Below are 24,846 nucleotides of genomic sequence, written 5' to 3'. Positions count from 1 at the left end.
ATTGATGTTGCGATTGAATATCAAAACTAAAAGTTAAATTGCAGCCACATACTCATCTAATAATAATTTTTATATTTGTTATTCTTTATTGATTTTATCAATGTTTTTCCATATTTGTGAATGTTGATTTACGTGTATTCAATTATCACAGCTCAATTTAAACAGAACACAAAAATAAGCCTCTACCAGGCCATCATTAAGGACACCCATATCAGCTCCTTCTATAAATCCATGTAAAATTAAAAAGGAAAATCATGGATTTGTAAAAAATGATGTAACATAACAGTACTCCATCATAAAATCATAATATTCTTGTATTACAAAGCGATCTTGAATATTTTTAAACCTTAATCTCAGTTTTATTTCGGAAATTAAACTTAGTTCAAATTGTATTAATTTAAAGAAGTCCTTAGTGTAGAAAACAAGCATCAAACCCGAACAAGATCTAAAAATATTGAATCTCTCAATACCATTTTATGACTGGAATAAAAATATCAACATTTTTGTCTATTGACCCTGGTCTTGATTCTTTAAAAGATATATTGAACACTGTTTACGAATTACCTAAAACTATGACTTGCTTATCCAGGCCATGTAGGCTATGATATAGAAATATTAGAAGAAGAATGAAGTATATATTTCAATGTTTACTAGTTATTTGCTTTAATATCTTGTTCAAATAACATTTATTTTAATTATATTTCTATATAATTGATATGGAACAAAAAGTCGTTAAGGAAGAAATTGATATAAACGACGATTTTGTTTGGAGTATGGACATCAAACAAGAAACAAGGGAGGAAGAACCTACAACTTTTCAAAATGTAATTAATGAAAGTGTTCTTCCTTTAAAACAAGAAATTCAACCATGTGCACATGAAATAAGTGCTTGTGAATGTAATCATCGATGTCAAATCGGTAATTTCCATAAAATGACGGACATTAGTGTACAATATTTGAAGACAATCAATTTTTCCTCACTTTCTGTAGAAGAAAAAATAAAAATTAAAAGTATTGGGCGTCCGAAACCAGGTGTATTGATTACGAATGTAACTAAATGTAAAAGTCGTGAATATAAACGTACATTTAAAACAGAAACTTATGAAAAAACTGACTGGTTGTGCGGGTGTGATGTGAGTAATAGCCTCTACTGCTTTCCGTGTTTATTATTCGGAAGCGATGAGACGTCAGAATGGATAAAATCTGGCGTTAGAGATCTCATACATTTATCAGAAAAAATTAAAAAACATCAAAATTCTAAATCCCATTTATCTGCTAAATTAGAATATAATTTATTAGGTAAACAAGATATTCGTCAACAATTGAATAGTGCATATAGATCAAGCATTCAAAAACATAACGACCAAGTGAAAAATAATAGGTATGTCTTATCTAAAATTATAAACTGTATAAAATTTTGTGGTGCATTTGAGCTTGCTCTCCGTGGACATGATGAACAGGAAGATTCTGTGAATCCTGGCATATTTAGAGGACTTATAAATTTTTCTGGAGAACTGGATTTAGCACTGAGGGATCATTTGCAGCAAGCTACAGTGTTTAAAGGTACAGCAAAAGATATTCAAAATGATTTATTGGAGTGCATGCTTTCTGTGTGTCAAGCACATATCAAAAAAGAAATTGCCGAATCAAAATTTGTATCCATTATGAGTGACGAAACAAGTGGTATTTCCAATGTTTTCCAAATGGTTATAATTTACCGTTATACTTTACCAAATGGCAGTCCCATTGAGAGATTTTGGACTTTTGTAAAACCAAATGAATATGATGCTGTTGCCTTAGTTAATTGCATTGAAGAAGCATTAAATTATGTTTTAAGAAATCCCGATCAGTTGATTTCCCAAAGTTATGATGGAGCAAGTGTTATGAGTGGTGTTCAAAAACTTATTAAAGATAAATTTAAATATGCCCATTATATTCATTGCTATGCTCACCAATTAAACTTGATTATGTCTCAGGCAACAAGCATAAATATGAATGCACGTATCTTTTTTGCTGAACTGACTGGCATTACCAATTTTTTTTCCAACTCTCCAGAAAAAGTTGCCATATTGGATGAAGTGGTTGGAAATAGAGCATCTACTAGCAGATGGAATTTCAAAATTAGAACAGTTGTTAATATTGTATATGAAAACCGAGATTCTCTTATACTCTGTTTGGAAAAAATACAATCGATTTCTAGACAATCTGATACCATCACAAAGGCAGGCGCACTTTTAAGATTATTGTATGATCCAAAGTTTATTTTTTGGTTGTCAGTTTTTCATCGTATAATACCCCACGTCAATATTTTATATTCACAGCTGCAAAAAGAAGCTACTGATTCGGTAACTGTAAAAAAATGCATTACTGAGTTTGAGCAAAATATTCAGAAAGAACGATGTAATTTACATACTATTGAAACTGAGTTAGTAAACATTGATGGCAGACAAGCTAGAAAAAGAAAAAAGCCAGATGAGAAACATTCTTATGTTACTATGGTTGGGCAAGCTAAGGAGGTATGTGACACTATAATTGCAGAAATCAAACAAAGATTTTCATTTACTGGCCATTTGGAAATAGCGCACTTATTTTCAGTGGAAAATTTTAATACATTTTCAAAGAATTTTCCTGTAATACACCTAAATTCAGCAATTATGAATTTTCCTTTTTTGAACAAAGATAAATTGAAGACCGAACTGGAAATAATATACAGAACATCAGATTTTAGAGAAGTTTCAGGAGCAGTCCATCTACTTAAATTTTTAATTGAAAATAATTTGCAAGGAGATTTTTCAGAGACATTTTCAGTGCTACAAGCAATTGTTACAATGCCCATGACAACTGCAGAAGCAGAACGTTGTTTCTCCACATTAAAACGAATAAAAACTTTTCTTAGAAGTACAATGGGTGAAAATAGGTTAACTGCTCTCGCAATGTTATCCATTGAGAAACAAATGATTCAAGAGATCCCGAATTTTAATGACTTGGTTATTGATAAATTTATCTTGAAAAGGGACAGACATATTGATTTTGAATTCAAAACGTGTTTGTGAAGTATAAAAACCATCCCTGTATCTACAAAGCCAATTTTATGACCAGATCAAGTACTCATAATCAGGGTAAGTTAATAATTTTTTAATTCTTCAATTTGCCAACCCAAATTGACAGTTTGGTAGGGTATAAAGGATATTTTTGAGCAAGGTCATTTGGCATTCAATTTTTTTCACCCCAATGTATTGAACCATGCACAATTAAAGAATTTACGATTGTATATAAAATAAAGAATTGGAACTCCTATAAGATTAATATACACAATTCTGGAAATAAATTGGAAAGTTTGATAGTTGGACTTGAAATGCGAACTAAAAAGGTCAGTGAAACTCAGAATTTTTTAATGTGGCATATTTTTTTTTCTATTAGTTTATTTCAACATATTTTTATTTAATAAGATATTTATCTAAACAAAAGTGTGCTATTTATATAGGCAATTTAAATTTTCACAGTTGACTCTTTCTCTAGACCAAAAAAATTCTAGAAAATGTCACTTGACAGGTTCACTAGATAAATAAAAAGTAGTGCACTTTAATATTATTATATATAACTCCAAATACAACCAAATGTTTTATCATTACAATAATTTGTAGTACAATGTCTTCAAAATATTATATCGATTATGGTTGTGTTATCTCATCATCCCAACAGTTAGGTATATACTATGTGTCCATTTTGGTTGCACTTATTGGAATGTTTTAAAACTCATTGACTGCTTGAATGTTTTCTCTTGATTGGGATTGTTTCAGGTTCCCTAATTGCCATGAATGTTTGGGTTCTACCTGCACTCAACTCAACTAACTGATACTATCTCTAAGGATCATTTTTTTGGGGTTGAAAAGTATGAAGAGGATATTAGTCCAAGCTGCATTCCAACAATATTTCCTCCTGTATATAAAAGACCGAATATTAATGAAAAGACATCAAAAAACAGGTATTAAGTTTATTTCTTTTCAATATGGGTATGGATATTAAATAATGACAATTCAAATTTTTCCAGGCTAAGAATAGTTGAAAGATCATATTACTATAAAGACCACTGACACTAAAATAATTCCACAGCGTGCTGATATTATTGTGAGTTCTGTAACTGATGTCATAGACCAATGTGAACAAGCTGATGAAGGATGCCAAGTAGATTTTCTACCAAATTCCAATCAAATTGGAAAAACATTTACCTGCAGTAGATATATGTATGTGGATGATAACAGAAGTGATGCTGAGATTCAGACAGAAATAATAGAAGCGAAAACTCAAATTATTATCAATCGGAAGAAGTACAAGGACAAAGCATGTAATACGACAATTAGAGATTTTAATACCCAATCAAGTGAAACAACAGATAACATTTTATAGGCGTTGGATAAATTACTAGAAAAAAAGTTATTCTTTATAAAAACTTCTGCATGGTCCAAAATCTGAAATTCAATCATCAGATGTTAAATTTTTTCAGTCGTATACGAAGTTTGTCAAAAAATCTGATTTTTGCTTTCTTTTTGACAATATCGAAAATTGTTATAAAGAAAAGATGTTTAGAATTAAAAATAGCTTTCAAATATTCAACATTGTTTATTTACATTAAAAAATATTTTTTTCTACATTTTCCCTGCGATTATGTTGGAAATTGCATTGCATTTATTAATTATAAATTTCATTAAACAATTTTAAATAAACTTTTGAAAACAATTTTTATCGAACACTGATAACCTTTAAGTTGCTTAATCACTAGTTTGTAACATCCTAACGATGCATTTAAATGAAGTTTGTATGCATAATTTACTTTGTTACAATAATCCATATATCCTCCTTTTCTGTTTATACATGTAACATTTCTATTACAAAATTCATTCATCAAAAAGACATTGCTAACCATATGGGGTGTTAGTTATTATAAAAACAACTATTTGGATAGTTGACACAGTTATAAAAATTTATAAAACTATAGATAGAAACTTTCGGAAGTATTCTAAACTCAGAGACATATTACTTGGCTTTTCCATACTTCATTATCGATTCGGTTTTTTAAATGTCTCTCCATATTTCGTATAAACTTCCTTGGCAAGTTAAGGGTGACGATTTGAAGGAAATTTATGATAAAAACAAGAAAAGAATTCAAGAGAACTTCAACTCGTGTTTACCCTTTACTGTAGACAAACCAAAACATGGGTTTGGTTGATCAAACGACGGAAATATAACCGGAACATTTTTGCCAATTCCGAGGTCAGCGCTGAAATTACTGGTTTGAACGAAGAGCTGATAACCAAATTTCATTTGATTTTGAGAACTTTGTGCTGTGACAAGCGCTTGAATGTTGACACATTTGGAGTTTTATTGAGACACATCAAAATTATATTTCGAGAACTATGATTGGTATTATATGCCATCTAATGTAAACACTTTTTTATTTCATAGTTGCGAAGTAATAAATTCCTTTCGTATTATTCAGATTGGAATGCTCTCCGAGTTCTTTGTGACATTTGTCATTAATTTTGCCAATCTTAATTTTATAATTCTATGGTTAAGTTTTTTTCAGTTTATCTATTTCGGAGATTGAATATGGGTATTCGCTTTACCCGAGGTATCGGGCATAATGAATACTTTCGTACTTTTTTAAATTTTAATTGTTGGAACTAATACCAAAAGTCCACGAGCCGTGTGGCGACATCTATGTCCATTTATTGTAGCCTAATGGATGTATTGTCTTCCTTTGTTTTCTTCCCTTTTTAGTAGTAGTTAATTCAATAGCGTCAACACGTTTGTTTTTTCAGTACCTTTTTGAACGTTTTACCCAAAACTAAATTAGTTATCTGCTCAAATAAATTAGTAATAACAACAATAATTTCAGTCAATTGTTTAAATATTATTGGTAACTGTTGTTCGAGCATTAAATAAAGACGGTTCATAATCATGATTTTGTTTTTGTATTGTAACCTTTTCTACTATAACCTTATATCCACTTTGCCCCGCATTTACTATCCAAAATTTTTTAACGGTATTGCAATCCCTAATATCCTCTAAAATTAAACTCCAAACCTGCATGTAATAAAAACAATTACAATCAACAGAAACACTGCTTTAATCAGCACGTTTTAAAAATGTGTTAACCAGTTTAAGTCCAAAACGAGATGTAGTGCTATAGTTAATTTAAATTTAAATAACAACCGTCACTGTCAAACAATATACAGACCGAAAGAGAGAAATGCTTTATTGTCAAAAAGTTGTTACAATTTATAAAAAACTTATAAAAAATATGAGTGATGCGTTAATTTTGTCCAGGAGATTATTATTTATTTTAGCACTTCTGTCGAAACAGTAAGCTATATACATATATTTTTGTTTATGTTCCTTTTATTCTATGATTATGTTAAAAAAGAAGAAGATTTTTTTTTGATGATACTTTTCATAACCTGTGTATTGTATTATAAAGGTTGGCCTACCACGTGTAATTTCTCTTATAATTTAAATAAAGTACATACATAAATAAAATATTTGGATGTAAATCACGACAACTTCTTTATAACCTCTTTGGGACGAAATACATATTTTAACATAATTTGGATATTTGGATACGTACTCGTCTAAGCTTATTCTCCCCCTCCATATCTCTGACACGAACTCGTCTCACTCAAAATTTAATGTGAAAACGCATTAATTATTGTTGAAAATAAATATTTGTTCTCTAGAGATTTTCATGTACTATGTATTTCTTCAACAGTATATTTATTATAGTACCGTTGAAAATACTTCATCCAAATAACTTATTTCAATGTTTATGTAAATGTGAATTTAATTCATTTTTCCGAGAAAAACTTTTCGAACAAACGTCGCATCTATAGGGCTTTTCCCCAGTGTGTATTTGTGAATGAACGTTTAAATTACATTTTTGTGAAAATGTTTTCAAACAAACATCACATTTGAATGGCTTTTCTCCAGTGTGAATACGCAAATGTGAATTTAATACATATTTCCGAGCAAAAGTTTTTGAACAAAAGTCGCATTTAAATGGCTTTTCCCCAACGTGTAAACGTAAATGAGAATTCAAATCAGATTTTTGTGAAAATGTTGTAACACAAATGTTACATTTGAATGGCTTTTCTCCGGTATGTATACGTAAATGAAAATTTAAATTACACTTCTGTGAAAATGTTTTAAAACAAAAGTCACATTTGAATGGTTTTTCTCCTGTGTGGATACGCATATGTTTGTTTAAGCTCGTTTTCCACGAAAATGTTTTCAAACACACGTCGCATTTGAATGGTTTTTCACCTGTATGACTATAAATGTGTGAATTTAAACAAGATTTCAGTGAAAATGATTCGGGACAAATTTCACATTTGAATGGCTTTTCTTCTGTGTGGATGTACCTATGCCTGTTTAAGCTCGTTTTCCATGGAAATGATTTCATACAAATGTCACATTTGAATGGCTTCTCTCCGGTGTGTTTACGCAAATGTGAATTTAAATGGCATTTATGTATAAATGACTCCGTGCAAATGTCACATTTGAATGGTTTTTCTCCAATATGTTGACGGATATGTGATTTTAAACTTTTTTTATTTGCAAAAGTTTTAGAACAAATTTCACACTTGCATGGCTTCTTTACTTTGTGAGCGGGCAAATTATCTGTAACCCTATTATCTGGCAATTCTGTTTTCAAATCATGTTCAACTATTTCAGTTTTATTTTCCGCATCTTGATCAATATTTCTGAGAATAGTTTGGTCAGCTACTTCATTTTTTATGCAACTTGTTTTAGAGTGAAATTTCGCTTTATATATTATTTTCTTCAATTTTATAAAATGATTTGTAGAAAAGTGGCAAAGGTACTCTTTTCGTTTTGTGTATAAATTTCCACAATATTTACATACAATAATCCCTTCAATAGTATTTAAATTTACACGTTTTCCATTTTCCAATCGTTCTGAAAAAAAGAAATTTAAACTAATTTTCTGTAAAGAATGAAAAATCCAAACATCACATGAATTCCGACACGTTTGAAATGGTTGATAAAAAAGAATTTGCGAGTACTTAGAAACACAACTAAAACACAAAATAAAACAAAGAATTTGAACCCTGATCTCAGAAGATAATACAAAAATTAGTAAAAATGCACTGTGTTTGTTAATTTACTTGAAAACGTTCCCAAAAAAATTATTTTTCATGGAATCTTTGATGAAATTCAAATACACATATTTCAAAGTATTCTCTAAATTTAGAGCTAAATGTTGTATAATTACTAGGCAAATGGTACTCATTTAATTGTAAAAATTGTGAAAGTACTTATTAATTATTAATATTTAATTATAATAAAAAAACCAAAAGGTCACATACACTGTATATTATCAAAGTCAACCCGTAATTTGAGGCATTATGTTTCTCGGATTTTTTTATAGTTTCCTTCAATAAAAAGAAGTTTTTGTTGTTGAAAGTTTACAAAAAGTAATGAAAATAAATAATTTTCCTTTGCTATGATTTTCGTTGGAACAAAGAAATTTTAAAGACTTCAGTAGCGAGTATTTCCACCTCATCCCAAATGCGTTCAATGGTATTTAAGTCTGCACAGCCAGTAGGCCAAACGAATTGCGTGATTTGTACCTCGTCAAGATACTCGGTAACAATCCGAGCAGTGTGGGGCCCTGTCTTATCATGCATAAAGGTTGCGTCATCTCCAAGAATAACCATGAATGGTGCAACATGGTCTTCTCAAACTACTGACAGGTACCTGTGGACAGGCAACGTTCCATTCTCGATAAAAACTGACTCCGTGCGAACGTCAAACGATATACCTCCCCATAACATAACTGATCTTCCACCAAATGGAAGTGTCTCGGCAATACGCGCTTGAGCATATCTCTGCCCTTGTCGTCGCTACACTCTTACAAGTCTATCTGAGCCCAGAAAGAAGACAGAATCGCGATTGTTTCGAAAACAATATGCTTCTCCATTCCGTTATTGTCCAAGCAAGGTGTTCTCATGCAAAATTCAACCTGGCAATTCAGTGTTCACGGAAAAGCGGCTATATTTCCAGCAGCATGATGCCGCCTCCTGCCTGTCCATTCACTTTATTTACTGCCGCGACCATTCGGTTTCTTAATGTTTCTGACCCATAAAAAAGTGTATTCAACTTAAATTTCTGTAAAAAGTTTTTGAGCAACTGTTACATTCGAATGGCTTCTCTCCAATGTATTTACATATCTTGTTTCAAACTCTTAGTAAGACAGTCACATTTCTTATATGGATGGCCTCTCTCTTGTGTGACTAAACAAACGTGAATTCAATTCATATTTATGTAAAACTCTCGAGTGGCTTTTCACTATGGTTACAAATATGTGAATTTAAATCATCTTTCAGTGAAACATTTTCAGCACAAATTTCACAGTTTAATGATTTCTCTTTTGTATGATTACGTAGATGTCTGTCTAAACTTGTTTTCCATGAAAACGTTTTCAAACAAATTTCACATTTGAATGGCTTTCCGCCTGTATGTACATAGAAATGTGACTTCAAATTAAATTTTTTTGAAAAAGTTTTTGAACAAATGTTACATTTGAATGGCTTCTCACTTGTACGATTACATAGATGTCTGTTTAAACTTGTTTTCCATGAAAACGTTTTCAAACAAATGTCACATTTAAATGGCTTTTCTCCAGTGTTTTTACACAAATGTTGTTTCAAACTCTTTTTATATAGAAAAGTTTTAGAACAAATATCACATTTGAATGGCTTTTCTCCAGTGTGTTTACGCAAATGTTGTTTCAAACTCTTTTTATATAGAAAAGTTTTCAAACAAATATCACATTTGAATGGCTTTTCACCTGTGTGTCCATGAAAATGTAAACTTAAATTACACATCTTTGAAAAAGTTTTTGAACAAATTATACATTTGAATGGCTTCTTATCTCTGTAACAATGCAAATGCGAAATTAATTGATATTTTTCTGAAAAAGTTTTTGAACAAATATCACATTTGAATGGATTTTCTTCAGTGTGTTGATGCAAATGTTTTTTCAAACTCTTTTTATGCAGAAAAGTTTTAGAACAATTATTACATTTGAATGAACTTTCTCTTGTGTGACTAAGTAAATGTGTATTAAATTTATATTTATGTAAAAATGTTTTTGAGCAATTGTTACATTTAAATGGCTTTTCACTTGTGTGACTATAAATATGTGAATTCAAGTAATCGTTTCGAGAAAAAGTTTCTTGGCAAATTTTACATTTGAATGGCTTTTCTCCTGTGTGGATACGACTATGTCTCTTCAAACTCGTTTTCCATGAAAAAAATTTCATACAAATGTCACATTTGAATGGCCTTTCACCTATGTGAATACGCAAATGTAAGTTCAAATGACATTTATGTATAAATGACTCCATGCAAATGTCACATTTGAATGGCTTATCTTCAATATGTCTACGGATATGTGTTTTCAAACTTTTTTTATTTGCAAAATTTTTCAAACAAATGTCACATTTGAATGGCTTATCTTCTTTGTGGGCATGCAAATTATCAGTGAACCTGTTATCTTGCAACTCTGTTTTCAAATCATGTTCAACTATTTCCATTTCATTTTTCACATTTTGATTTCTGATAATAGTGAAGTCAGTTACTTCACCTCTTGTGTAAGAGTTTTTAGGGCAGAATTTTGTTTTATACATTATTTTCTTAAATCTCATAAAATGATTTGTAGAAAAGTGACAAAGGTACTCTTTTTGTTTCGTGTATAAATTTCCACAAAATTTACATATAATAATCCCTGCAATAGTGTTTGAATTAACGTGTTTAATAATTTCCAATAGTTCTGAAAAAAAAGAAATCCTAAATAATTTTTAATAAAAATTTTTTTAAAGAATGAAAAATATAAATATATGAATTTCTAGACATTTTAAATGGTTGATAACAATATTAGTGGGAAAAGTATTTTGAGAGTATATTGAAATACAACTAAAATACAAAATAAATCAAATTTAAACCCTGGTTAAGATAATACAGTTAGTACCAATACACTGTACCTGCCAATTTATTCAAAGTTGATACAGAAAAAAACAATATTCTATGGAATCTTTTTTATTTTTCTGAAACTTAGCACAATGATGGTTTGAAGCAAGCTGATTATAAGTCTCAAAATCCACCCAAACCATCAAGTCCATGTGTACTGTAAAGAGTAGGGGCTTTGGCTAGTTTTTCTTAAACTTGTTGCAATGATAATTTGAAGCTGGATAAAGTCTCATTTTTTTTATTGAAATTTTTAATCAGCTTGTTTTAAACTATCATTGTGCTAAGTTTCAGAAAAATTGGCCAAAATTCAATTCCCCTAAGGATTGAGCAGAATCCTTTCATTGTGAATGTGATTCTGTGTGAACTTATTTGAACTCTAAATATTTCTATTTAAATATTAATTTCTGGTAAAACCTATTTTTTAGTTTTTACCCAATTATTTTGTTGTTTGAAAAGTTGGATAAATGATAAATAGGTGTGCCTAAATAGTCATCAAATGTGTTTTACTCACCTTTTGATTTAGGTCGAATTCCATATTTCACTTTTAGATATTTAAATTTGTTTCCAATATTTTGTATATTAACGATATGGGAATTGCTCTTATCTTTTTCAACTTTAATCGTATATTCTTCCATCGCTTTATTTGTATTTAGATCATCATCAATTTCTTGTTTTATAGGATGCATACTTTCATCAATTAAATTTTGAAAAGTTGATGTAAATATCTCGTTTTTCATTTCTTGTTTAATACTCATACCCCACGCAAAACCATCGTGTGTATATATTTCTTCTTTAATAAATTGTTGTTGTTCCATATTAAATATATAAAAATTATAATTATTAACGGGGTATGTAAGATTGTGAAGATTAATAAAGGTGAAATACTCCTTTCCTCTTCTTTACCACAGTCTACATTGCCTGGATAAACAAGCCAATTTGGGGTTAATACATGGTAATAAAATCTTTAATCCAAGTATTTTTATAAGGATAAATGCATCCAGAGCTCCAAATTAAGAATAAACATTTAACTAACCCTATGTAACGTGCTTTTTAAGTTATTCATATTCTACATGAAACTATAAAGAGCCTACTTTAACTGCACTCGGCTATGTACACCTGTGATTCTAACTGTAATGTAATACTCCTATATGGACAATTGATATGGGAAAAAAACGTCCCTACGTAACGGTGCCGACAGTATTCATTTTTTCTCTCGTTCGAGACACTTTATCTATACTGCGCATGCTTGAGAGTACGCAGAGCCGAGCTAAAGTGTCTCGAACGAGAGAAAAAATGAATACTGTCGGCACCGTTACGTAGGGACGTTTTTTTCCCATATCCACTGTCCATATAGGAGTATTACATAAATGAATAAAGTAGATTGCCGAGCGATATCGAACAGTTAAAATCACAGATGTACATAGCCGAACGCAGTTAAAGTAGGCTCTTTATAGTTTCATGTAGAATATGAATAACTTAAAAAGCACGTTACATAGGGTTAGTTAGATGTTTATTCTTAATTTGGAGCTCTGGATGCATTTATCCTTATAAAAAACCTGGATTAAAGATTTCATTACCATGTATTAACCCCAAAATGGCTTGTTTACCCAGACAATGTAGTCTATGGTAAAGAAGATGAAAGAAGTATTTCAACTTTATCAATCATCAGAACCTAACATACCCCGTTAATAATTATAATTTTTATATATTTAATATGGAAGAACAAAAATTTATTAAAGAAGAAATATATACACACGATGGTTTTGCGTGGGGTATGAGTATTAAACAAGAAATGAAAGACGAGATATTTACATCAACTTTTCAAAATTTAATTGATGAAAGTATGCATCCTATAAAACAAGAAATTGATGATGATCTAAATACAAATAAAGCGATGGAAGAATATACGATTAAAGTTAAAAAAGAGAAGAGTAGTCCCCGTATCGTTAATATACAAAATATTGGAAACAAATTTAAATATCTAAAAGTGAAATATGGAATTCGACCTAAATCAAAAGGTGAGTAAAATACATTTGATGACTATTTAGTTGCACCTATTTTATTTCAGAATGTTCATTTGCGTGGTATCTTAGGAATTTAATAGTAGTATTGGTCAGAAACTGTCATTTCAGAGTTTGTCTTGAGCTACTATACTACTTGAAATTTATTAAAAATACATGATAAAATTATGAGAACTACCTAAAATTCTAAAATGTGTACATACTATTAAACTATGTGAATAAATTGATTTGAGTCCTGTTTCAAAGATAGAAGTGTTGAAATTGATCTTTTATGATATTTTTTTATATAATACCATTTATAATTTTTTGGGTGGAAATCAAAAAATAGGTTTTAGCAAAAATAAATATTTAAATAGAAATATTTAGAGTTCAAATAAGTTCACACAGAATCACATTCACAATGAAAGGACTCTGCTCAATCCTTAGGGCAATTGAATTTTGGCCAATTTTTCTGAAACTTAGCCCAATGATAGTTTGGAAGAAGCTGATTAAAAGTCTCAATGGGCAAAAAACCCCAAATCCCCAATTTTGACAAAACTTCCACTGAAATCTGAAGGTACCTTAAATGGAAGGGTTTTGTTATCAACCAATTGAAATGTCTAGAAATTTATATGTTTATATTTTTCATTCTTGAAACAAATTTCTATTAAAAATTATTTAGAATTTCTTTTTTTTTTTCAGAACTATTGGAAATTATTAAACACGTTAATTCAAACACTATTGCAGGGATTGTTATATGTAAATTTTGTGGAAATTTATACACGAAACAAAAAGAGTACCTTTGTCACTTTTCTACAAATCATTTTATGAGATTTAAGAAAATAATCTATAAAACAAAATTCTGCCCTAAAAACTCTTACACAAGAGGTGAATTAACTGACTTCACTATTATCAGAAATCAAAATGTGAAAAATGAAACGGAAATAGTTGAACATGATTTGAAAAAAGAGTTGCAAGATAACAGGTTCACTGATAATTTGCATGCTCACAAAGAAGAGAAGCCATTCAAATGTGACGTTTGTTTGAAAAATTTTGCAAATAAAAAAAGTTTGAAAACACATATACGTAGACATATTGAAGATAAGCCATTCAAATGTGACATTTGCATGGAGTCATTTATACATAAATGTCATTTGAACTCACATTTGCGTATTCACACAGGTGAAAAGCCATTCAAATGTGACATTTGTATGAAATTTTTTTCATGGAAAACGAGTTTGAAGAGACATAGTCGTATCCACACAGGAGAAAAGCCATTCAAATGTAAAATTTGCCAAGAAACTTTTTCACGAAACGATTACTTGAATTCACATATTTATAGTCACACAAGTGAAAAGCCATTTAAATGTAACAATTGTTCAAAAACATTTTTACAAAAATATGAATTAAATAGACATTTGCTTAGTCACACAAGAGAAAGTCCATTCAAATGTGATAATTGTTCTAAAACTTTTCTGCATAAAAAGAGTTTGAAAAAACATTTGCATAAACACACTGGAGAAAAGCCATTCAAATGTGATATTTGTTCAAAATCTTTTTCAGAAAAATATCAATTAATTTCACATTTGCATTGTCACAGAGATAAGAAGCCATTCAAATGTATAATTTGTTCAAAAGCTTTTTCAAAGATGTGTAATTTAAGTTTACATTTTCATGGACACACAGGTGAAAAGCCATTCAAATGTGATATTTGTTCTAAAACTTTCCTACGTAAAAAGAGTTTGAAACAACATTTGCGTAAACACACTGGAGAAAAGCCATTCAATTGTGATATTTGTTCTAAAACTTTTCTATATAAAAAGAGTTTAAAACAACATTTGTGTAAACACACTGGAGAAAAACCATTCAAATGTGACATTTGTTTGAAAACGTTTTCATGGAAAACAAGTTTAAACAGACATCTATGTAATCGTACAAGTGAGAAGCCATTCAAATGTAACATTTGTTCAAAAACCTTTTCACAGAAATTTAATTTGAAGTCACATTTCTATGTACATACAGGCGGAAAGCCATTCAAATGTGAAATTTGTTTGAAAACGTTTTCATGGAAAACAAGTTTAGACAGACATCTACGCAATCATACAAACGAGAGATCATTAAACTGTGAAATTTGTGCTGAAAATGTTTCACTGAAAGATGATTTAAATTCACATATTTGTAACCATAGTGAAAAGCCACTCGAGAGTTTTACATAAATATGAATTGAATTCACGTTTGTTTAGTCACACAAGAGAGAGGCCATCCATATAAGAAATGTGACTGTCTTACTAAGAGTTTGAAACAAGATATGTAAATACATTGGAGAGAAGCCATTCGAATGTAACAGTTGCTCAAAAACTTTTTACAGAAATTTAAGTTAAATATTTTCATTTCTATGGGCATGCAGGTATAAGGCCATTCAAATTGGTCAGAAACTTTCAGTTCAAAGAGTTTGTTATTGGGCTTCTATAGTTTTTGAAATTCATATAAAATAAATGGAAAAATTATGAAAATTTCAAAATAAGTACTGACTGTTAGTTAACGAAACAATGTGGAATGAATTGCATTGATTTGAGGCCTATTTTGACCACAGAAGTTGTTGTTTTATAATAGTTTTTAATGTGACAAGATAATTTATTTATTAACAACAAATTAATTGAATCAAAACAGATCCCTAACTAAGTTGTTAAGCTCGACCTGAGTGAACAATTTAGGCTCTACATTTTCTGTAACACATTGAACTTCTTCATCGTGTTCGTCTAACTCCGACTGTACATGAGAAAATTTTTCTGTTACAATAGAATTTAAGTACTTTGGTGGTTTAGGAACCGGTAAATCTACACCGTGCCCTACTGGTCGGATAGCGGGCGGAAGGTTAGGGTAGTTTATTACCTTCTTATTTTTAGAGTTATGATCAGTAATATCAACACTGCAAAAGTAACAGTCATCGGAATGATTTCTTGGTTCCCTCCACATCATAGGAACAGCAAATTAAGTGTTTTTTTCTCTTTTTTTGACCATTTTCTAAGGTCTTCAACACATACATAACAAATCTTATGCGACGCCCAAGATTTATCCCGATTTCCAGGTTCAGTTCCAAAGTATGCTAGATAAACCTTTTTTACAAAGTCTGTAATATTTCTTTGGAGTTTTTTAATAACAAACTCATCACAAATATAGCAAAAACTATCAGCTGAGTTTTTACAACCGCGATTAGGCATTGTACTGAGCGCATGTACATACAGGAATCTGAAACGTGAAACTGAGGTTAGGTTGAAACTAAACTAAACATCAGCTGTTTAGCATGTGTTTCAGTAGTACTACCAACATCATCCTCGTTCATTAAATACCCCTAGATAGGTATGGAGTCGGTCTTGGTTCATTAGACCTATTTTTTCAATTTTATTTAAACTATAAAAAAAGCTATTAAATCCTAAAAATGTTGGTTGATGATACCTACATCATATTTGGATTCAGCAACCTAAAAAACATAAGAATAAGGTATTTTCAGTAAAAAAGTTTTTTCATCGTTGGCCTGTGTTATTTATTTTCATTACTTTCAGTAAACTTTCAACAACAGAAACTTCTTTTTATTGAAGGAAACAGTCAGGAAACTATGTTACAACTGACCTGATAATATACTCGGCAGTGTATATAACATTTTGATTTTTTTTATTATAATTAAATATTGATAATTAACAAGTACTTTTACAATTAAATGAATATCGCTTGCCTAGTTTTTTTATTGATACATTTTTCTTATAAATGATTTACAGGAAAGGAATTCTTTTATGACGAACTAATGATCACATGATCATATGCAGTGTTAAACAGTAAATTTTTCGAATTCTAGTGCACAAAGTTATAAAACATTCAGGTCTACATTTAGAGGACAGTTTAAAGTATATGTATTTGAATTTCATCAAAGATTCGATGAAAAATTATTTTTTTTGGGAACGTTTTCAAGTAAATTAACAAACAGCTCGCAAATTCTTTCTTATCAACCATTTCAAACGTGTTAGAATACGTATAATGTTTGGATGTTTCATTATTAAGAGAAAATTCCTTGGAAAATTAGTTTAAATTTCTTTTTTTCAGAACGGTTGGAAAATGGAAAACGTGTAAATTTAAATACTATTGCGGGGATTATTGTATGTAAATATTGTGGAAATTTATACACAAAACGAAAAGAGTACCTTTGCCACTTTTCTACAAATCATTTTAAAAAATTGAAGAAAATAATATATAAAGCGAAATTTCACTCTAAAACAAGTTGCATAAAAAATGAAGTGGCTGACCAAACTATTCTCAGAAATATTGATCAAGATGCGGAAAATAAAACTGAAATAGTTGAACATGATTTGAAAACAGAATTGCCAGATAATAGGGTTACAGATAATTTGCCCGCTCACAAAGTAAAGAAGCCATGCAAGTGTGAAATTTGTTCTAAAACTTTTGCAAATAAAAAAAGTTTAAAATCACATATCCGTCGACATATTGGAGAGAAGCCATTCAAATGTGACATTTGCACGGAGTCATTTATACATAAATGCCATTTAAATTCACATTTGCGTAAACACACCGGAGAGAAGCCATTCAAATGTGACATTTGCATGAAATCATTTCCATGGAAAACGAGCTTAAACAGGCATAGGTACATCCACACAGAAGAAAAGCCATTCAAGTGTGAAATTTGTCCGGAAACTTTTTCACGGAAATCTTGTTTAAATTCACACATTTATAGTCATACAGGCGAAAAGCCATTCAAATGCGACGTGTGTTTGAAAACATTTTCATGGAAAACGAGCTTAAACAAACATAGGCGTTTCCACACAGAAGAAAAACCATTCAAGTGTGAAATTTGTCCGGAAACTTTTCTAATGAAAGCTTATTTAAATTCACATATCTATAATCATGCAGGTGAAAAACCATTCAAATGTGACATTTGTTTGAAAACATTTTCGTGGAAAACCAGTTTAAACAGACATTTGCGTAAGCATACAAATCCAAAGCCATTCAAAGGGTAGTTCAAAAACTTTTACACAGGTGAATAGAGAATCAAGTATGGGATTTTCTATTACAGTAAAACGACCGTTTTATAAAAGAGTCTTTATTGGTGCAAAACAGCTTTACATTGTACAAAAGAATATCTTATAGTTTATTTCAGTAATGTATAGAGTAATAAAATCTCATTAGGTATGCAAAGAGACCACAGAGTGACCCAACGAATATTTAAGCCACTTTTATTTTATGCAATCGTGTACATTTGAAATAATAATTATTAGAACATCTTTTCGTTGGTGTAAATGTCGCCATTTTATTGCTAATCTTATAATACCGTGAACAGTGTTGCCAGAGCTAGTACAATTTTAGTACATTTTAGTGTATTTTATACGCTAGTACATTTTTCCTTTCTTCGAATACATTTTCCCTGCGTTCGCAAATATAAAGTTATTTTATATTTTCGTTTAATAAAATAAACTAGAAATTGTACTAGATTGTAACAATAATTAGAAAACAGAGCCAAGTTGATTTATATTTAGATCGTGAGATTTTTGTACTGCATTGCTAATTTTATCGGTAAACTTTATATAAATTTTTCATCCTTAAAATAATAATTGACACAGTCTATTTTTGGGAAAAAAAAAATTAATTCAAACCTATGTTTATACATCTTTCTATAATTTTATTAAATTTGTTTGAAGTTGGTACAATCTAGTACATTTTCTAGTTCAATTTTTACATTCAGCTTTTAAATTGTGGCAACACTGACCGTGAACACTATTTACGGTTTAACAGTAAATACAAATAAAGGTCTAAAAATTTTGGATAAAGTACCATTGCCCTAATGGTGAATGGTTAAGCTGAATCTGAAATAGGGTTGGAATTAATTAGAGGCACTAATAGAAGGTTAAACGTTACCTGTTAAACGCAAAACGTACCTGTATAATCTACTACCTAAGTAATCCCTCCACAATATTTCAAGACCTACACCTAATCTGAGCCAAACTGGACGGAATTCCCCATTTTATTGCTCCATACATTTCTGAAATAGACTATAGACAAAAAGGACTTGTCAATTGTTCTACATAACCCAACAATCTGTTTTCTAACATGAGTAGTAAATATACATAAATCTGGTCTGTTCACTAAATAAGAATTGCCTTAAGAACAGCATTAGCAACACGCCCCCTTTATTTAGGTACATAAAAATTTTGAAATTATTTAAAAATTAACACCTTGAAAGGTTTTACCTTAATGAAAGCTTGTAATTCATTTAATTTATCAATTTCAAAAACTTAACATATAAAATATAAACTTAAACGTTTATTTAACTCAACGTTAAGTGTACCTTGAAAATATTTCAGGTTTGACGCTGTTAATGGTTTAGTAGATTTATCAGCGGTTTGCTCTGTTATTATAATTATTACATTTACCTATAAAATGTTGCTTCTCATCTGTATGCTCGGTTTCTAACAATTTTTATTCAGGATTCATTATCCTAGAATATTAGCACAAGAAAAGCATTTTTGTTCAATATTTCAGACAATAACTATCCAATGAAGAGAATTTCAAAAATACAATTCAACACTACTACGAAAAACTGTTGCAGTTGCTTGTTTCTTCGATTTCGAAAAGATGAAATTATTAAAAATTTTGATACTATTACCAGAAACGTTTTTTCTGTCGTTTATATCACAAGTCTGAACTTTTTCATACTTCAGACCAAAATTATCTGTTAATTTTAACACTTTTGAAATCTACTGAAACAGTAGGTTGGATAGCTAAGGTCTGGTTCTCAACATAATAAACATTATAAGGGTTTGGGGCCAAAAATTCGCACAAACTGTTTTAATTTAATTCTTAACTTCACTATAATTACACACATTTTATATAAATGAATCAGCATCCAGTCTGCTCGCTTTCCTAAGTGGTTTTTGTTTTTATATAAATGTGGCATGAAATTATTTAATGCTGGCGTTTGCCGGAGTGTGCTCAAAATTCTCTTTGTTAATTCTTCTTGTATAGTGTTGTTTCCATACTTTCAGAATTTACGTTTCGTTCTAAATTTCGCCAAAAACGTTCAATTAGCCTCAGTTGATAAACAATTGGACCATTCCTAGACTAGTCAGGAACGGAATATTCAACTATGTAAAAGCTCCAACCATGTTCTTTTGCACAATGGGCAGCTTTTTCTTTAAAAATTGCATTAATCTAGACCTAACAATCTTTTTTTCGTATATTTTGGCGGTTACACAATTTCCAGAGCAACCACGAGAAGATATCGCCAAACATACCAATACTTTCGAATTAAACATTCCGTATCTTTTGAATTTATTTCCTCACCTCTCTGTCTATAATAAATCTTATTATTCGTCGTTTCACTCTTGTCGATAATGATTTCCAAACCTTTATCGGGCGAAAACTCGTTGCTGTGACTTTTAAATTTTGATTTTTGTTCAATTTGTTGCTTCTCAGAAAATTTGGGAACTGATTTTCTTGATTTTTGAACTATAATCTGTTACATTAGTAAGTTGCTGATTCCCAGTGTTTGTCTGGCTATTCCAATTCTTACAAAGTACCGTAAACGATTTTTTCATATCCTGATTTTTTTCATAAGGCTTTGCAGTTATTTCACGTCGCTTTTTTCTTTTAAATTTTCCACACTTGAAACTAAAATTCTAACAGAGACGTAATGTTTATACTTGGGACATTTGACAACTGCTAAATTACGAGAAACAATAACAATCTCAGTCAGTGCCTATAATTTACTTGCTAAGCTGTCTAAAAATGTACGGATTTTTGTCCCTACACTCATAAATCCATCAACTCCCCATGGATAATTTTACATTTATGGCTTCAGATTCACTGTTTATAGAACTTTCCGTTATATTGACTTGAGATATTTTGCAATCTTGCATGTTGATTTAACTAAAACTTTGTTTATTAAATCTTTTTCACTTAAAGATTAACTGTTATTTGATTTTTCTATTTTCAAACCCCAAAAAATGTTGAATACACCAGGTTCGATAATGTTTGAAACAACAAAGTAGTAAGATGAAACCCATTGGGAAGAGAATATAAGTTGAATAGCAAAGTTGGTAATAAAAAGATCTACAATTTATGTGAAAAATCAAAAATCAAATAACCAAGGAGATTTCATTTTGGAATTGGAAATAGCATAAGAGTTTATAACTGTTACATTTAGCATAGAGTAGAAAATATTACCATTGGCCATCTTTGTGTATTTCTGGCACATTTATATAAACAGAACGAAGTTTGTCTACTATGTCCACTCCACCTTTTATTGCGTTATACATCATAGTTATTTCTGGTTAATCTGTTGCTTTATCCAAAAATTTTATTTGCTTTGGAATGTATGAAACCAATGAGCAATTTTTACTGGGTTACTGAATTATAGAGGAAGCTCTACTTGGTTTTTTGTATCATTAATCAGGTCTAGACTTGTAAACCAGTTACCAATGGTAACATTCCCAGCAGTTCTCCGGAGGAGTCCTGACAGATTTTCTACTATTATTTATTAGTCCAATGAGTGCTTCCAGTTCCACAATATTGGCGCACAGGGCATCGCGATCATGACAATAACTGCCTCTAGCTAATTCAATTCTTTTATTGGTATTTTCAACAAGATCATCCAATATTAAACCTCTTGTGGTAGCTTTTGACCGGGTTTGGTGTATAAACTCATACAAATTTCAAAAAAATGCTCAATTACTTTAGATCAGTTTAGATCTATTGAAAAACTTGTGACCTCACGATAATACTTATGTTAGTGTGAATAGATTATAGAAGTTGAGGGTTGACATAATTTAGAATTGGAACTTGAAGGAAGTCATTCATGGAAGTGATACTCCATTGCAGTCATAACAAACGCTTACGGCCAGCTGAGCGACAGATTAGAGTTTTCACTAGGAGTAATAAAAAAAATTATGAAATTGCATAATCCTAAGTGAATGACTGATATTATTATGACACAGTAACTAATAAGTAACAGTAAATCTACAAATTCACATGTTCGGAAAACTTTCCAAAATTTCGCAGATGTTAATATAAGTTTGAATTGATTCCTTTAAATTCGGCCAATAATGGATGTTTTTAATCCGGTTATAAGTTTCACAAAAAGTCCACTTTCGATACGCAAACTCCCGAATATCCTACTGACTGCGCCAATTAATTTTCGAGGCCTTTAAAGTCAGTTTTTTAAAAAAAATTATTAAATTTAAATTAAAAGTTTACAAAAGTAATGTTACAATTTAACTATAGAACAGAATTAACAATAGTCTTTTTATATCATGTCAAAAAATTAATTATTTTCCATATTTTTCATGTTCCTATGACTGCATATATTTACTTCTAAATACTTTCATTAGAAAATGGTTGCAAATAAATGTCAACATTGAATGATTTTTCTCCTGTATGAATATGCAAATGCTTCTTCAAGTTACCTTTAAGCGGAAAAGTTTTAAAACAAATGTCACATTTGAATGGCTTTTCTCCTGTATGAGTACGCAAATGTCTCTCCAAGTTACCTTTATGTGGAAAAGTTTTCAAACAAATGTCACATTTGAATGGCTTTTCCCCTGTGTGACAGCGCATATGTAAATTTAAATTACTTTTATGTGGAAAAGTTTTCAAACAAATGTCACATTTGAATGGCCTTTCTCCAGTATGACTACGCAAATGTGACTTCAAGTTGCCTATACGTGAAAAATTTTTCAAACAAATGTCACATTGGAATGGCTTTTCTCCTGTATGGCTACGCCAATGTTTCTTCAAGTCACCTTTATGCGGAAAAGATTTTAAACAAATGTCACATTTGAATGGCTTTTCTCCTGTATGAGTACACAAATGTCTCTTCAAATCACTTGACTGTGAAAAAGTTTTAAAACAAATATCACATTTGAATGGTTTTTCTCCTGTATGACTACTCAAATGTGACTTCAAGTTTCCTATACGTGAGAAATTTTTCAAACAAATATCACATTTGAATGGCTTTTCTCCTGTATGACTTCGCAAATGTCTCTTCAAATTACTGCTATCTGAAAAAGTTTTTAAACAAATGTCACATTTGAATGGCTTTTCTCCTGTATGACTACGCAAATGTATTTTCAAACCTTTGATCTGTGAAAAAATTTTATGACAAATATCACACTGAAATGGCTTTTCTTTGAATGGTTTAGTCCTTGTGTAAGTATGTGAATGCATATTTGATTTGATTTGAATTGATTTCAAACCCTTTTGTACACTTGAATTTAAATTATTGGTAACATCCAACTGGTTTGTAGTGTCTGGCAGCTCCACTTTTAATTCATGATCAACTGCTTCTATTTCATGTTTTATATCAAGATTTCTCATAATAAATGTATCCCTTTTACTTTTATGATGAATTTTCATCTTATAAAAATTGTTTAGTTTCATACAATGATTCATTGTTAAGTGGCATAACAATTCTACTTGTTTTGTGTATAACTTCCCACAATATGCACATATCATTAATCCCATAGCATTTGGTTGCATATACTTCCAATTTCTAAACAGTCCTGAAACTGTTAAAGACAAATTTATAAATAATTTTTTGAAAGAATTAATATATTTATATCCATAAGCATGTTATGGGTAAAAACAGATGAAAAATATACAAGAAATAAAAGATAAAAAGTGTGCATGTAGCCCAGTCAGAGCTACAACCTGTGTTTGCCAGGAGTATATTTGCCTGTCTCAACCCCTGTAGACTGTTATAGAAATTCTTCTTACCTAGCTTATTTTACTTGTTAAGAAATTACAAAATCTGCTTAAATCTTATGGCATTGAAGCCTAGAACTGTAATGACTGCTTGGCTATCAGACAGGATGATAATCTCCTGTTTGCTATATTTCCAAGTGCCAATAAAGCTGATTGGCATTTTTATATGTACTTCTTAAACTAATAAAGAAAGATAGCATAAAATATTTCAAAATGTTATACTTATTGCAGGGAATTATAATTCCCATATATACATTGAAAAGTCATTACTGGAATTAAGAACATGAAATTTCAATGAATAAGCATATTTTCTACTATAATACTATTAAAAAATCAATTATATCGATGATCTCTCTAGATTTTGGTTTTTTAATTGGTAATGAAATAGTTTAGTCCGAAAAAAATGAAAATTTGAAACCATATGTAGTTACATCTTGCTCTCATAATTGAATAAAAAATATACTAAAGTCTTATATGTAACACTAAAGCAATCATAAATCAGCTCAACTTACCTTTTGATTTAATTCTCTTTCTATGGGCAAATTTTGAATACACGGGTTTGTTTAGTATGATGTGAGTACTGCAAACGTTCCTTTTTGTTTCATTAGATACATCCACATTATTATCTAATATTTTAATTGTATTCAAGTCATCGTTGATTTCTTGTTTGATTGAATGAATTCCATTTATTTGTTCATTTGCATTTTGAATTTTTTCTGCAGATTCTTCGTCAATTAATTCTTGTTTTATATCGATATTCGACAGAGAATAATTGTGGATATCAATTTCTTCTTCAAAATTTTGGGTATCCATTTCTTTGTTAATAATCTTTCCTGTATTTCCAAGTTCTTAATTATATCAATTTAATCGTAAATGTATTTATAACTATCATTTTAATTATAATTAGACACGTATAACCTCAAAACATGTTTGTTAGTTAAAACCATAGAAAAAGTATGCGCATTTTGTTATTACCTTGGAACCTTTTCGAACAAATGGTTAACATGAATATGAGGTTTGTTTTTGGTAGTTGCAA

The 24,846-nt window shown here is 30.2% G+C and overlaps 4 protein-coding genes across 12 annotated transcripts; 2 read left to right on the top strand and 2 right to left on the bottom strand.

Moving 5' to 3' along the window:
* Positions 1–583: 583 nt before the first annotated feature.
* On the top strand, positions 584–4,614 carry LOC130895444 (zinc finger MYM-type protein 1-like). 2 transcript variants are annotated; one of them, XM_057802722.1, is made up of 4 exons: positions 584–3,119; positions 3,169–3,370; positions 3,801–3,985; positions 4,052–4,614. In XM_057802722.1, the coding sequence occupies exon 1, from the start codon at positions 717–719 to the stop codon at positions 3,051–3,053; it is 2,337 nt and encodes a 778-aa protein (XP_057658705.1). In that variant the 5' UTR covers positions 584–716; the 3' UTR covers positions 3,054–3,119; positions 3,169–3,370; positions 3,801–3,985; positions 4,052–4,614. The 2 variants fall into 2 exon arrangements, with proteins under 2 accessions (XP_057658705.1, XP_057658707.1); XM_057802724.1 differs by lacking the exon at positions 3,169–3,370 and having other exon boundaries at positions 602–3,119.
* Positions 4,615–6,239: 1,625 nt separating this feature from the next.
* Positions 6,240–12,199, bottom strand: LOC130895446 (zinc finger protein 664-like). Of its 4 annotated transcripts, none has more exons than XM_057802729.1 (3): positions 12,080–12,199; positions 11,558–11,964; positions 6,240–7,971 (listed from the first exon to the last, which is right to left on the bottom strand). In XM_057802729.1, the coding sequence occupies exons 2-3, from the start codon at positions 11,859–11,861 to the stop codon at positions 6,815–6,817; spliced, it is 1,461 nt and encodes a 486-aa protein (XP_057658712.1). In that variant the 5' UTR covers positions 11,862–11,964; positions 12,080–12,199; the 3' UTR covers positions 6,240–6,814. The 4 variants fall into 4 exon arrangements, with proteins under 4 accessions (XP_057658712.1, XP_057658713.1, XP_057658711.1 ...); XM_057802730.1 differs by adding an exon at positions 10,567–10,849 and having other exon boundaries at positions 11,558–12,173; XM_057802728.1 differs by having other exon boundaries at positions 11,558–12,199.
* Positions 12,200–12,655: 456 nt separating this feature from the next.
* Positions 12,656–20,728, top strand: LOC130895439 (gastrula zinc finger protein XlCGF57.1-like). Of its 4 annotated transcripts, none has more exons than XM_057802714.1 (2): positions 12,656–13,064; positions 13,749–17,275. In XM_057802714.1, the coding sequence occupies exons 1-2, from the start codon at positions 12,761–12,763 to the stop codon at positions 15,260–15,262; spliced, it is 1,818 nt and encodes a 605-aa protein (XP_057658697.1). In that variant the 5' UTR covers positions 12,656–12,760; the 3' UTR covers positions 15,263–17,275. The 4 variants fall into 4 exon arrangements, with proteins under 4 accessions (XP_057658697.1, XP_057658698.1, XP_057658700.1 ...); XM_057802715.1 differs by having other exon boundaries at positions 12,687–13,064; positions 17,145–20,728; XM_057802717.1 differs by having other exon boundaries at positions 12,713–13,064; positions 16,610–17,033.
* Positions 15,646–24,770, bottom strand: LOC130895441 (gastrula zinc finger protein XlCGF57.1-like). 2 transcript variants are annotated; one of them, XM_057802720.1, is made up of 2 exons: positions 24,323–24,725; positions 15,646–16,527 (listed from the first exon to the last, which is right to left on the bottom strand). In XM_057802720.1, the coding sequence occupies exons 1-2, from the start codon at positions 24,621–24,623 to the stop codon at positions 16,520–16,522; spliced, it is 309 nt and encodes a 102-aa protein (XP_057658703.1). In that variant the 5' UTR covers positions 24,624–24,725; the 3' UTR covers positions 15,646–16,519. The 2 variants fall into 2 exon arrangements, with proteins under 2 accessions (XP_057658703.1, XP_057658702.1); XM_057802719.1 differs by lacking the exon at positions 15,646–16,527 and adding an exon at positions 18,141–23,614 and having other exon boundaries at positions 24,323–24,770.
* Positions 24,771–24,846: the final 76 nt, after the last annotated feature.

The sequence above is a fragment of the Diorhabda carinulata genome, chromosome 6 (assembly GCF_026250575.1).
Source record: "Diorhabda carinulata isolate Delta chromosome 6, icDioCari1.1, whole genome shotgun sequence".
NCBI lineage: Eukaryota > Metazoa > Arthropoda > Insecta > Coleoptera > Chrysomelidae > Diorhabda > Diorhabda carinulata.
This window is presented reverse-complemented; position numbering and strand designations above follow the sequence as displayed.

Bases quoted from the DNA above. Each gene is read 5' to 3' on its own strand.
- LOC130895444 (XM_057802722.1), top strand. From the start codon at position 717: ATGGAACAAAAAGTCGTTAAGGAAGAAATTGATATAAACGACGATTTT.
- LOC130895446 (XM_057802727.1), bottom strand. From the start codon at position 11,861: ATGGAACAACAACAATTTATTAAAGAAGAAATATATACACACGATGGT. The intron at 10,850-11,557 runs GTGAGTAAAACA...CTTTTTTTTCAG, and splicing joins AATTCGACCTAAATCAAAAG to AACTATTGGAAATTATTAAA.
- LOC130895439 (XM_057802714.1), top strand. From the start codon at position 12,761: ATGGAAGAACAAAAATTTATTAAAGAAGAAATATATACACACGATGGT. The intron at 13,065-13,748 runs GTGAGTAAAATA...TTTTTTTTTCAG, and splicing joins AATTCGACCTAAATCAAAAG to AACTATTGGAAATTATTAAA.
- LOC130895441 (XM_057802719.1), bottom strand. From the start codon at position 24,623: ATGGATACCCAAAATTTTGAAGAAGAAATTGATATCCACAATTATTCT. The intron at 23,615-24,322 runs GTAAGTTGAGCT...TGTCTTTAACAG, and splicing joins AAAGAGAATTAAATCAAAAG to TTTCAGGACTGTTTAGAAAT.